Consider the following 12,903-nt stretch of genomic DNA (forward strand, 5'->3'; position numbering starts at 1 on the left):
GCTGTTGTTGTGCTGATGTATAACGTACACTGTGATACGGCAGCAATATGCATGTCAGTGTGACTTCTTCGTGTGCACGAAAACTTGGACAAAGCATCTGTGGCGTCACATACATGTTTAGGTTTCTGAAAGAATACTTTGACGCCATCTTGGTGGCTGTTACTAGAATCCAGATTAGACCAAAGAAGTACCACTTCTCTTCAGGTATAACCTTGCCCTTAGGCTGAGGTTACTGTAAAAATACATACAGTTTGTATCTCTGTACTTCAAAAAAAATTGAAACTTGCCACAAACAATCAGGTTAAAAGAAGTGAAATGACTTAAAAATATCTTGTATGCTAATGTTATACTTCCACCCATTCAATTCAGTTGTTTTTTTCCTGGAGTCGGTATCTAGTGGCCTTTGGGGGAATTCCTTAATTCCAAGTCTCATGGAAGACAACACTTTTTCTCCACACAGGAAAAGCCTTCAATTAGTGAAGTTGGGATGTGCTATTACTGCAAGCACGAACAGAAGACACGACACGACATGTCCATCATGTGGACATGGTGAGTTTAAAAGTGTGCGTGTGTGTGTTTGAGACGTTCCCTGTGCCTGTGATGACTAAACCAGGCTGTTTGCTGCGCATGTCCTTATTCTGGCTGTGTGGTTTAATAAGGGTTTCCAAATCAAAGGCCGAACATCAAAACACACGGTGAAACCCTCACGGCTTCATTTACTTTAGTTGCTGAATCATCAGCTCGAGGGAGAGAAGAGAGAGGAGAGAGGAGGGGTGAAATGTTGACAAGTCCCACCAGTGCGGCAGGTTATCGCGGCAAACCTGTCTCAAAACTGCTCTCTCTTCCCGCCTCTCGTGCCCTCTCTTCTTTCCCTCTCTGTTTTCCCTCGCTTTTCTTATCTCTTCTTCAGTTTTTTTCTCAATGCCTGAAGGGAGCTGCCGCCCATCCCACCTCCTATTCGAGTGAAACATTAGCTCTGGCTGATACCTTAAACCTTTAAGCGTGTGAGTGCGTGTGTGTGTAAACTAATGAAGGTATGTCTTCAACAACAAACAGAAAGAGAGACTGGCTCCACACTGCACACACACGGCGTAGTCACGCTACTGATGCATGTGTCCTGCCGTAACCCAGGGAGGCTTGATATAACCCTGTCACTCCTCGTGACTAATGGAGATGACTAAGCGCACAAAAACAACTGTCTTGGAGCCATTTCTTTGGAGAGAAACAATCGGAGAGATTGAGACACGTACACAGACCGAAAGTCTATCAGCAACACGTTGTATCAACAGTCACAGCGTCTCTCTGATAACCCTTTGGACGTTGCAACATGCTACCAACACTTAACGGTGGCCTCTACAAGGAGCTGAAGTATTAGAGATTGGAAAAAAGCGTCATTCAGTTACTTGATTTATTTGTTACTTTACCAAGTCTCTGAATAAAATATTTTTTTAAACTCAATCTAAGTTATAGTAAAGTTACAATTATTTAGCACATGACCGGTAGCTACCAATTACAGTTTTACTTCAGTAGCTATCAACCAAAAACTCACTCTGATTGGCTGTTCATATGAAACTATGCTGAAGGAGGCAGACGTCTGATTCTCACCATCACAACAACATGATAGCCTTCAAGTCAGTGTATGTAAAATCCATAGCTGTCACCTCTAAAAGTGACATACGGCTATCTCCCACCTTAAACCGCAGGACTAATAAAAGCATGACAGCCAAATTTATTTGGACAAGTCATTACTTAACTCTTTCCATGTGGGAATGCAGAGCACAAAAGTAATTTTGGTTGCACCTGTTCAGTGCTATCTCAGTGCTGCACAAGTCAGGTCCTATTTAAACAAAAGGCACATTGGTTTGGGCTTCTATCTCACAAATGTTACATCATCATATTGTATCATCTCATAAACAGGATTAAGAATGACATTTTGCACGTTGGGGGTGACATCTAATGAAAACAAAGGGTAAAGAGCCAGATTTGAACCCACTCTTTTGTGAATATAAGGCATGAATATTAGTGCTATGAATCACCAGGGTGCTTTGACCAGCTGCACATTTAAAAATGTGTGAAGTGATAAAATGTTCTATTGACTTTATAGATAAGAGCCAGTGCCTTTAAAGCTAGACTAATAATGTGCTGAACAATCCGGAGACCACCCAGAGACACGCATGTGTCTGTTGCTGTTTGTGTACACATCATTTTAGAATAAAATACCTTCTGGGCAAGAGAAAAGAGACAATATTCACCTAATAGCTCGTTCTCTGACGTCTTTTTCTAACAATCAAGACAATATAAAACGAAACCCGTCAAATAATTGTAGACTTTTAAGTGAAATCAGGTGCAGCTATCAGACTGTTTGCACGCAAGACAAGGGTGAACAGGTTGATATTTAAAAGAGAGGGCAGAAAAGACAGAACTCTGTATTGCTTTGGTGCCTTAGAGGAGAGTGGAGTTAAAGATCAGAGATTTCATTCATAGTGAGGTGAACACAACCCATGAAAGCATGTACAAATATTCGTCATGTCTTATGACTTTAACCAGTGAAGCAATGGAAGAAAACAGGACAGAGTGGTAAGCAAATGTTCAAATGGAGAACGAACGGGGGAGTGCTGGGCTCCCGCAGATCTTGTTGCAGGTCAAGGGTCATTGTACCAGTCAGCTACTGGGATCGCGCAGATTAATCACCTGTTGACCGATGCAAATCCTCATTCCTTTGGGAGCACACCTGTAAAAACTCCACATCTGAACATGCCTTCAACGTGATGTAAACCTCAATTAAGTGAATACTAAAGTGCTACTTCTCGCTCCAGTTTTGGCTTCACTGTTTTTTCCCATCTTGCATGTGAGTGAGTGTGTCATGTTGGGGGAAGGACCTCTGTGGCCTGAGACTGAAAGGCTTTTCAGAGGTCAGGAGGACATAAGCTTCAGGGAAACCAACCTACCAGCCTGAGGGGAACCTTAGAGGGTCTGAGGGCAGCTCACCGCCCAGCCCTCCCCTATCATCTGTCCTTCTCTGGTAGCATGATTACACATGCTTGCACCCCCTCCCTCATCTCTGCTCAACTTTAAGTTCAATAATAATACTGCCAGATTCTGCTCTTCTGAACACAAACACAACCAATCCCCCACAGACACAACTGTTATTTTCCAGCCGTTTCATCTTTGGCCCCTGCGAATCAGAGGCACTTAATCCTTTGGAGTAGTTGTGGGAAAATCAGCCCAGATATTATGGCAAACTATCAAACAACTGTGGAAAATCCTCTGACCACGTTTGCTCACTCTGTAACAGTCTTATTCCACCATAACAGGATTTTCTCCATACATCATTACATAAAGACTGTACTTCATTATGTGATTTTAATTGATAGAAGCAGAGAGAAAAGGGTGTAAAAAATATGGTCTGTGTTGGCAGACGAGGACAAATTAACCATTTTAATGAAATAATTATTCTACTGATTGTTGGAATTATGCACGGCAGAAAACAATTCAGTTATAACAACTTGGAAAAACCAGTTATGTCATTCAAAGGAGAGTATATTTAATGCAATATTTTCTCTGAGGATATGGATGAATTTGGTGGAAAAGCTTTGTGTTCCAAAACTTGCAGTGGGAATTAAGCTAAATATTAAAGCAGAGAACAATGGAATTATGCACAGTGTTAGAATAATGCCATAAAACTGGCATGGAAGAATAAAAAACCTGCGATGAAAGAATGAGTAGAAGGTAGCAGAGTGTAAAAACTACACTCAGTGTGCCTAGAGGGTCAATAATGTTCCAATGAGCTGAACTGAATTCATCATCCCAACAGCATTTTGAGTTTCAGTGGTGTTTCCATTGTTCTACAGCACATCCGCAGGATCAACAGTCTGTCTTTTATAATGGCCGCAATCTCAAACAATTGATTTTCCTCCACCAGCTCATCTACACATGTTTCAGTAAGGGTCAGAGAAGCCCTGTTTTGCCATTAAATTTGATAAGTGTGAATGAGCTTTGAGTGACAGATGATTTGGGCATTCAACCCTCAAGAGACCTTTAAACTCGATGCATGTTCAAGGGTGGGACAAATCAAACTGTTCGAGTAAGATGTCGTATGGTCATCAGGGTGATAAATTAGCTTTTTTTCCTTCTTCTCCCCAGCGCGCAGTGTTTCTAGGGAAATTGCAAAGATACAGTTAATTTGTGCAACTTAGATTTGTGTTACTTTCCACGGCTGGAAGCTCGATCATTGTTCTACAGAACACTATGGTGGTGAGTCTTGCTGTGATTTTTTCCAGTTGTTTATAAGAAACATTTGTTGCTTTGATTTTTCTGATGGTAATATTTACTGCTTCATGGTTTTTAGTTTGGGACTGAAAATACAACATTTTTCTCAAAGCCTGCAGAGTAAAGCATTGTTAGTCATGAAGAGATCACCTACTGAGGAGCAGCAGGGTCCAGTCTCACTGTGTGTTAAAATAAGAGCTTTCAACCCGCTTGCAGTACACATTACAGCAAATATCAGCAGAAAACAAAATGAAGAAAATGCAGCAATCATCACCTATCCTTCAATAATGACAAGTCATTTTTTTTTCAAGTTCATAATAGTTCAGGATCCTCAGCTGTGCAGGACTTCAACGAGGGAGTTCTGATGTGTGTCGGCATGTTTGTGTGTGTGTTGGTTTTCTCTGATAAGGAGGGCCAGGGGTGTTTGACACTCATGAACTCTGCAGTGTTGGTGGCATTAAGCTGCTCGTAAAGAAAAATGCATTTGTCTTCTGCTGTGTGTGTCAGTCAGATAAGCTCTGACCTCACACGTACCTGCACAAGGCTGTCACATTATATGACTCAACAATGGATTGCTGTGAGAATCTACATTAAAAGTCACCTGTGAGACTGAGACACACACACACACACGCACACACACGCGCGCACACACACACACACACACACACACACACACACACACACACACACACACACACACACACACACACACACACACACACACACACTCTTTGTCTTTCTCCTTCAGTTGTTCTGGTTTGCATGGAGTGCACAAGTGAGAAAAGTAGAGTGAATCAGTGTACAGTTAGAAACAGGCCAACGCAGCCTGTGGCTAAACATGAATGAGGTTAAAGGAAGGCTAACTCTGTTAAAGAGGGGCTAGCATTATCTAATAAAGGGAAGGTTGGCAAAGGATGCAATCGTGCATTCCTTCCAAGTCCACTGAAAAAGGTGAGTGCCTTGTTCAAAAGTAATAAAAGACGACTTACACGGCCACACCATACACTTTCTCTGTCATCTGAGAAGTTTCAGACAGACCCATATCTCAGGATTGTGTGCTATGAAAAGGCTTCCCTCAACGACAAAAAAAACAGACTGTGTATGTTTTACACATACACACCCTCACGCGCTCTTACTTTTTCTGTGACACATGCAGAAAACGCTCACACACACACACACACACACACACACACACACACACACACACACACACACACACACACACACACACACACACACACACACACACACACACACACACACACACAGTGGGTGTTTTTTTTGGCTTGTCTGAAGCCCTGGCCTCTCTCCCAGACCCTGAACTGCACCCCAGCTTTTACTGCTGCAGCCAAATGGGTCAGACAACTGAATGCATACTGGTATTGATTTCACACAACCGACATCACCCGTGTGTGTTTAAGTAACGATAGCCAGAAATTGAGTAACACCATACACACACATACACACACACACACACACACGTATACAAAGACTCACACAAAAGGGTAGCCAGACAGTTTATGTAAACAGGATCCTATGACGTGATACTCTGCGTGTGGCATGCATGTGTGCGTGTGTGTGAGATCTTTTCGTGTCTCCCATGACCATTTGCCACATGTGTTAAGATTCCGGTCGGATCAGTACCACTGTTTGCCTTTCTACTGAACTCTAAAAAAACAACTGGAGACGAGGATGAAGACCTCAGACTGCAGGTTTAACAACTGCCTAAAAAGCAAGGCAGTGTACACACACACAGACACACAGAGATAAGTATCTGAGTCAGTGTTAAAGCAAACACAGCGGTATCACTCTTCAACTCAAGACCCCTTCAGAGGGAACTTAAAAGGGGAGGTTTAAAGGAATGATGAAGCCTTCCACTCTTAAGGAAGAGATGACCGCACACGGTGCCCAATCAGAAGCTTTCAATGCTCAGCGATATACTTGAGTGCTGAGAGGAAGACGGACAGGTAAGAATCCAGTTTCTAGTTCTGGACCTTCTTGCACACTTGCTCAAAGAAACAACAAAGACCTGAAAATGAAAAACAGATTAGCAAAAAGATGACAGATGGAGAGAGAAAAACAAGTGCTGGGACACTAACGACAGAAGTCAGACTGAAACAACAAACCATTTCAAGAAAAACAGTATACAGAGTATAAAACTCTTCAGCATGTTATATGTAACATGTTAGTAATGTATCTACCACAAACAAACTGGACCACAGCTCAAAGCTTGTCCCTCTTTTCTGTGTACTGTGTGCCATTAGGTTCAATTTAGCCTGACTTTTGCTGAATTCTTTTCCAGCACAAAACAGGAAAGGGAGTTTTTTTTTATCATGATAGATGGTGGAACCAAAGGTAAGACAACACAAAATGGACAATAAAAAAAAAGAACCATCATGAACAGGAAGCCACGATGAGACAGAGTCAAGGCCAGTGTAGCTAGTTGCACAGCAGTTAAGTGGGCAGGGTCATTTTTCTGATGTTGTGCAATTACATAAGTGGCACTTTCAAGCCAACAACCAAATGAGGGGTTAACAGAAAATGTAGACTAATAAATGACAAGAGAAAAAGCATTAAGGCAAGAGACAGAACAGAGCCCCAGATTTCGTACTAATGGCTTTGAGGGATCAGGTTGGTTGGGTTTCCACACAGTGCCAGAGGCAAAGGCTAAGGGGAGAGGGCGATGAACGGATGGGCGAAGAGTGTGAAGGGAAAGGTGACGAGAGAAAGAGTGAAAAGTCTTTTTCTCCATGTGGTAAAGCTTCAATGAACTCCGTACATATCGTATAGTTAAGTCCAAAAGGCTTCAAATGTAGCTGTACCTGCACAGTGCCCTAAATAAAAGTCTTGTTCAGTCAGATTCACATTCTATACTTAAGCCTATGGCTTGACTGGTGACCTACATGAAGCAGTTACATGAAATCTATTGATTGCTGCTGCACATGAGTCTTATCCGCTTAGAGCAAACTCATGTTAACAAAAATGACTTTAATCTGCAACATCAAAAGACATGTATGCGGACATATAGATATTAATATCTAACGTTTATACGTGGGAGCTAACCGTCGTGTGCTGAATAAGGTACACTTTCATGATTATCTGGATATTGATTGGAGTGAATTTATGTCCATCTTGTGATTCAACTTTGATCCTAAAGCGAGTACTTCCTCTGTCTCCCTCGCTGTTTCCAGTGTTTCCCAGGCATTGATTTATTTGTGGTGGTCTGCCATAACATCAACACTGACTGCCACATATTGATTTTCTTTTTTACTATTATTATTATTATTATTTTAAACGGGTAAAATCTTATTTCATTGTAGTGCTTTGTGAAGCACATTGATTCACTCAGCCCCCCCTTACCCACTCTCTCTCTCTCACAAACATATTGACAACAGACTCATCTGTGAATAGCCCCTCTTCTCCGAGCACACTCTGACTCAAAACAAAACATGATCATGCATGGTAGGAAGGATTGTGGTTGGCCTTTCCCCGCAGAGAAGACGGCTCGCCAAATTCTTGAACAGATTCAATTCCGAGTTCACGAATGGTTGCTATCATTTTACACCTCTGCACAAATTTGTCCGAAACTGATGCATTCAAGTTAACTCTGGGGAGTGAGTCTAAGTTCTTAACACAGTCTGTCAATCTCAGAGATGCAACACTTCAAACCAGTTATTAGCAAGCTGGTAGGATAGCAGGATAGCTATAAGTTAACATTAGAATGCAGCTGGGTTGTATAAATAGCCGCTAGTCCAACATCATCTGGAGCACATGATATATGGTATTATTTAATTATCAATTTTAGAAAACATGAGTGAGCCCGTTTCCATGCACACATGCATGCGCCCCCCGACATATATAATCAAATGAAGCAGAAATGCCTTCTTCTGCACGACTCTGAAAACATGCGTTTAGCTCCAGCACAAAGGCATGCTTAAAAATAAGAGGTTATCATCTGGCAACAGCAATAACATGCTTAAACATACCACATACATAAACATCTTTCCTCTAAATCACACAATAATAGCAAGAGATTTAAGGCAGAAATGTGACCCAAACTCATTTTAATATGAATCCCATCATAGCGTTTTATCATAGCATCAATTCTGTATCTATTCACCACTGCTGACATGCATTGCCATAATTAATCGTACTCAAATTCCATGACAGATTATCTTTAATACAGCAGAAGATTAAGTTTGCATCATTTCTTAGATTTTGTGCTACGTCAGAGGTCACATCCATGCATTATGTACATGTTTCAGAAATGTGGATTTTTTTTTTTTTATGAGGGGGAGAGCTTTGTTTAATCCATATCGGCAATGCTCATGTTTAGCTTTAAATCCACGAGTGTGTGTGTGTGTGTGTGTGTGTGTGTGTGTGTGTGTGTGTGTGTGTGTATATTTTGAAAGGACATACAATGGCATGCCTCGCAGCAGAAAATGTAAATGTTTGATGCCCACAAAGCAGGAGAAGGCTATGAGAAGACAGCAAAGTGTTTTCAGGTAGCTTTTTCCTCAGTTTGTAATGTAATCAAGAAATGGCAGGTAACAGCAACAGGAAGAAAAGGACAGCTTTCAGAGAGAGCTGTTTGTAGGATTATTAGAAGGGGAAATCAAAACCTCAGACAGACAGAAGGGACTGCCTCAAGAGGCGCAAGCTGAAGGTGTTGCCCTGGCACTCACTGTCCCCCCACCAAAAATCTATGGACAGACCAAAGAACAGCAGCGCATGCAAAACTGTCGAAGAATCTCACAGAACTATTTGTGATACTCGTCATGGGTGGTGTAACTAATGCAGGATGCACAAACTTTTGCAATGGGATGAAAAAAGATGGAAGTAAAAAGTATGTTTAAAACATTAAAAGGAATGGGTCATCTCTAACTCACTGACTTTTCAAAAGCAGGTCATCTTTTCCTTGTTTAGCTATTCTCACAAACAGACTAAGAGTACCCAAACCTTTGCATGCCACTGCACCTTGAATATAAAGTGTGTCACGAATCAAGGCTCAAACATTGAAATAGACTTATAGTTCTCCCAGAATATGTCAATTAATCCCATGTTTGAGATGTTTAACCTTGTAAAGTAATGTCCCGATGAATGAGAACTGACAGAAAGAGTGAAGGACTGCAGCTAAAGTGAGAAATTCAGAAAAGAATTTGTCACTGCGGACATTCAAAAACTTGCATTTTGTGCAGCTAAAAGAGAAACTTCTTCTCAGAGTTTGTAAAAAGCTCCAATTTGCTATATGTGATATCCACCAGACAGCAACAGTAACCTTACCTTATAACACAGCATCTGTGCTGTATCTGAAGCGGTACACCTGTCTGCTCTGCTCCACGGTAGAAGAACAAATATCATGGAAAAATTACCAAATCAGCAAAATCTGTCAACAACATCAGGCAGGCAAAACACTCCGCTTCTGAAACATGGGGTTTGAAGCCGCAAGTGGGACGGAACAAAACCGCATCAGGCAGCGTCATGAGTTCATTGGGATCTCACATCCTGTCTCACCTCTCTTTGAGGAAGTCCACCACTCTTTTGAAGTCATCGACGCAATACTCTCTCTTCATGTCCATCAGGACGCTGTCTGAGGCCGACTGCACGGGAACATGAAGGAAGGCATAGACGCGTGGATGATTCAGTATCTTTGCCATCTCCTAATGAGACAGAGAGAGAGAGAGAGAGAGAGAAAAAAGAGAGATGGAGAGACAGGAAAAACAGAAACAGAGGGTCAGACTTTTCATATGTATGGAGAGGAAAGGAAATCACTAAAATGTGGGAGTTTGTCGGCATGTTACATAAGTCAGTCTGAAGCTGTAACATGTTCAAGCCTTCCAGCATCTTGTTTGATAAATTAATACACACCGCTGATGGTTTGGCCAAAATGTAAACTTTTTATTTGACCGTAAGTGTTAGTGTATGCAAACATAAAAGAAAGCAACAAAATCTCCCAGACTGCTCTGCTGAATGACAGCTGCTAGCTTTGAATATGACGGTTCCATTAACATTCCTACCTCTTCCTGCACTCTTTTCACTCCAGACCTTCTACAATACACTGCCAATTTCTCTTATTTTCTATTTCTCCCTTTTATATTGGGAAAAGAAAAGAAAAGCAGCTCAGAGAATGTGTACCCACTAGATCTAAAGTCAAAGAGTCAAGGCTGCGCCAGTAGGCGTTCTTTATGTCTGAAAAGTCAAGAGCTTTTACTGAAACATCCAGGTGCACATCTCAGATCAAAATGGCGAGAGGAAAAAAGAAAAATACATTGAGTGTATAATTAAGTCAGTAAGGATTTTTGGCTACTACTGTATGTAGGTACCTTTCAGTTTTCACTAAAAGAGCTATACAAATCTCTATCATAATACCTGCACTTTCTATAATACAGAAAGCAGGTTTGCAGTAACCAAAATGCTTATCTTTACTTATGGACACACTGACTGTAAGCAAAACGCTGCCATCAGATACTCGTCAGGCTGTGATGTTCAGCGATGTGTGTTGAGATTAAGTCAAAAGGTGAAGAAACAAACATGATGTGTTTAACATCGCAAAGTCATTTTGAGAAATAAGGACATTTTTTTTTATCATGGAGACCACACACAGATAATGAAAATCTATAATTTTTTATTGTTTATAGACTTGAAAAGGGCAGCAACCGTACACAGGAAGCACAGGACTGTGAGTCGTGTCTGTTGCACTGTTACCAAGAACAATCAAAAGTAACACTGTTTTATAATACAGCACATTCACTGAGAGAGTGGGAAGGTTTTTTTTTTGTTTTTCCTTTTACTCTCACTTTCATTTCCTCAGTCACAGAACTGGAGAGATCACAGATGTCAGATTTTTCTGATGGACATAATCAGGATGCTATCATTACCATGCTAATCACCACGAGGAGAAAGAGAACAAGAGAGGGGTGGAAGAAATGATTTAATGATTTCCTACAAGAATATGCTGATTGCAGTCCGTCTTCTCAATTAAGATCTATTGTAGAATGTTCCATCCTTCATAGACTCACACACACACACGCACACACACACACACACACACACACACACACACACACACACACACACACACACACACACACAAAGTGTGCATGTACACACACAAAAACACAGCTCAGTCGCAGCGCACCACAGGGGGTTGACCACTGGAAGCTCCAAATTAGACAGAATTAATTTGGTTGGAAAATGGAGCTTGATTGGTGGCAGAAATCAGCTCTCTGCATGTGTGTGTATATGTCTGAGTGTGTGAGGGAGAGGGAGAAAGAGGGAGAACATGCATTGATGTGTGTTTTTAAATGCTTTCAAAGGTAAAAGAATAGGAGATTGATTATGTACTCGTGTTATTTCTAAGTTCTTACAAGTTACTCCTCTGATAATTATGCTCTACTTTGCTCAGTGTAGATGCTTCATAGACTGTACTTCACGATTCACGTGAGACTTTTACAGCCCACAACCACAGAACTGCAATACAGAGAGGAAAGAAACATTGAGAACAATACCCGAAGTCAGCAGTTTAATCTGAAAATCAACAATAAAAACACTAAATATCTACTCTGCTACACGAGGGGAATGTGCTTCAAATGGTAATGCTCTGCGTGGTTTTAGCCTATATGTGCCTTTTCCAAAAATGTTTGAAGCGCAAACTTTTCACCTCTGGAGCTTTCTGCTATAAGCCCTTAAGCGAGCTAACTGTTAGCACACATAAGTGCTGCTAACTGGACTGAAGCAAGGACCCACAATAAAACCTGTTGGTGTGAGTGGTTCAATAAAGATTATCTGACCTGGTCTTGACCTTAGTTTAACACAGTTCTAACCTTGCTTGGCTGTTGAATGGTAGTCTATATGAATGTATGGGCTTGTGACATCAATACATCAGTCCTTTTCTTATACATGAAGACAGCACTTTACACTTCAAAATGTCAATTAAAAATGAGAAGCAAACACGAGCGAGTGTGTTTACAACAGAGAAATGAAAGCTTCTTCTTAAACAACAGTAAATACTTGGAACTGCTCTTATGTCAGTCACACTATAAATACAACACTATAAATGTATTTTCACAACCGAGTTTGATGCTGTTATCTGATGACCTCACGACTTGTTTTGCTCTTAGGAATGACGTCTTAAAATAAATGTACTGCGAGATGACCATAGCGAGCAAGTAGTGTTATGTCAACATAAGGAGATAAAATGAAGTACTTCTAAATATTCCCACCACAGGCATGAAAAAAAACACCATCATCACTATCGATACTATTGACAAATCAGCATATACTGAATGACATTAAAGCAGGGCTTTTCAAGGTCTACATAGGTACAGAGCGGGGGGGGGGACCCCAAGTGTGGAAGTGAAAAGAGCATTTCTCTGCTCAAATAGACAACTTCATACATTTTTAATTGGCTTTTGGGGACAACTACAGAAAACCTTTTAAACTGTCTCCATGAAAATATTTTCAAAGATTTTTGGAGACTGTCTGACTGTCCAATTAAAACTCAGAAAAAAAAAACAAAACACAAAACTAATTTGCTTTTTCTGCAAACAGTCTTGCTGGTGAAATGGACAGCCTTGTGTAATATGGTGGACGTCCTGCCTGTAAGTTGTTTCAGCACAGGACAAGCTCTTTTCT

General features: G+C 41.0%; 1 protein-coding gene across 1 annotated transcript in view; it reads right to left on the minus strand.

Moving 5' to 3' along the window:
• cdkal1 (CDK5 regulatory subunit associated protein 1-like 1) overlaps window positions 1–12,903 on the minus strand; it is a 230,243-nt gene that overhangs the window by 80,403 nt on the left and 136,937 nt on the right. Inside the window, exon 10 of the mRNA XM_070967372.1 lies at window positions 9,784–9,929. Within this exon, the coding sequence (XP_070823473.1) occupies window positions 9,784–9,929 (146 nt within the window). The remainder of the gene's footprint in view (window positions 1–9,783; window positions 9,930–12,903) is intronic.

This window comes from Chaetodon trifascialis, chromosome 7 (assembly GCF_039877785.1).
Source record: "Chaetodon trifascialis isolate fChaTrf1 chromosome 7, fChaTrf1.hap1, whole genome shotgun sequence".
NCBI classification, from domain to species: Eukaryota; Metazoa; Chordata; class Actinopteri; order Chaetodontiformes; family Chaetodontidae; genus Chaetodon; species Chaetodon trifascialis.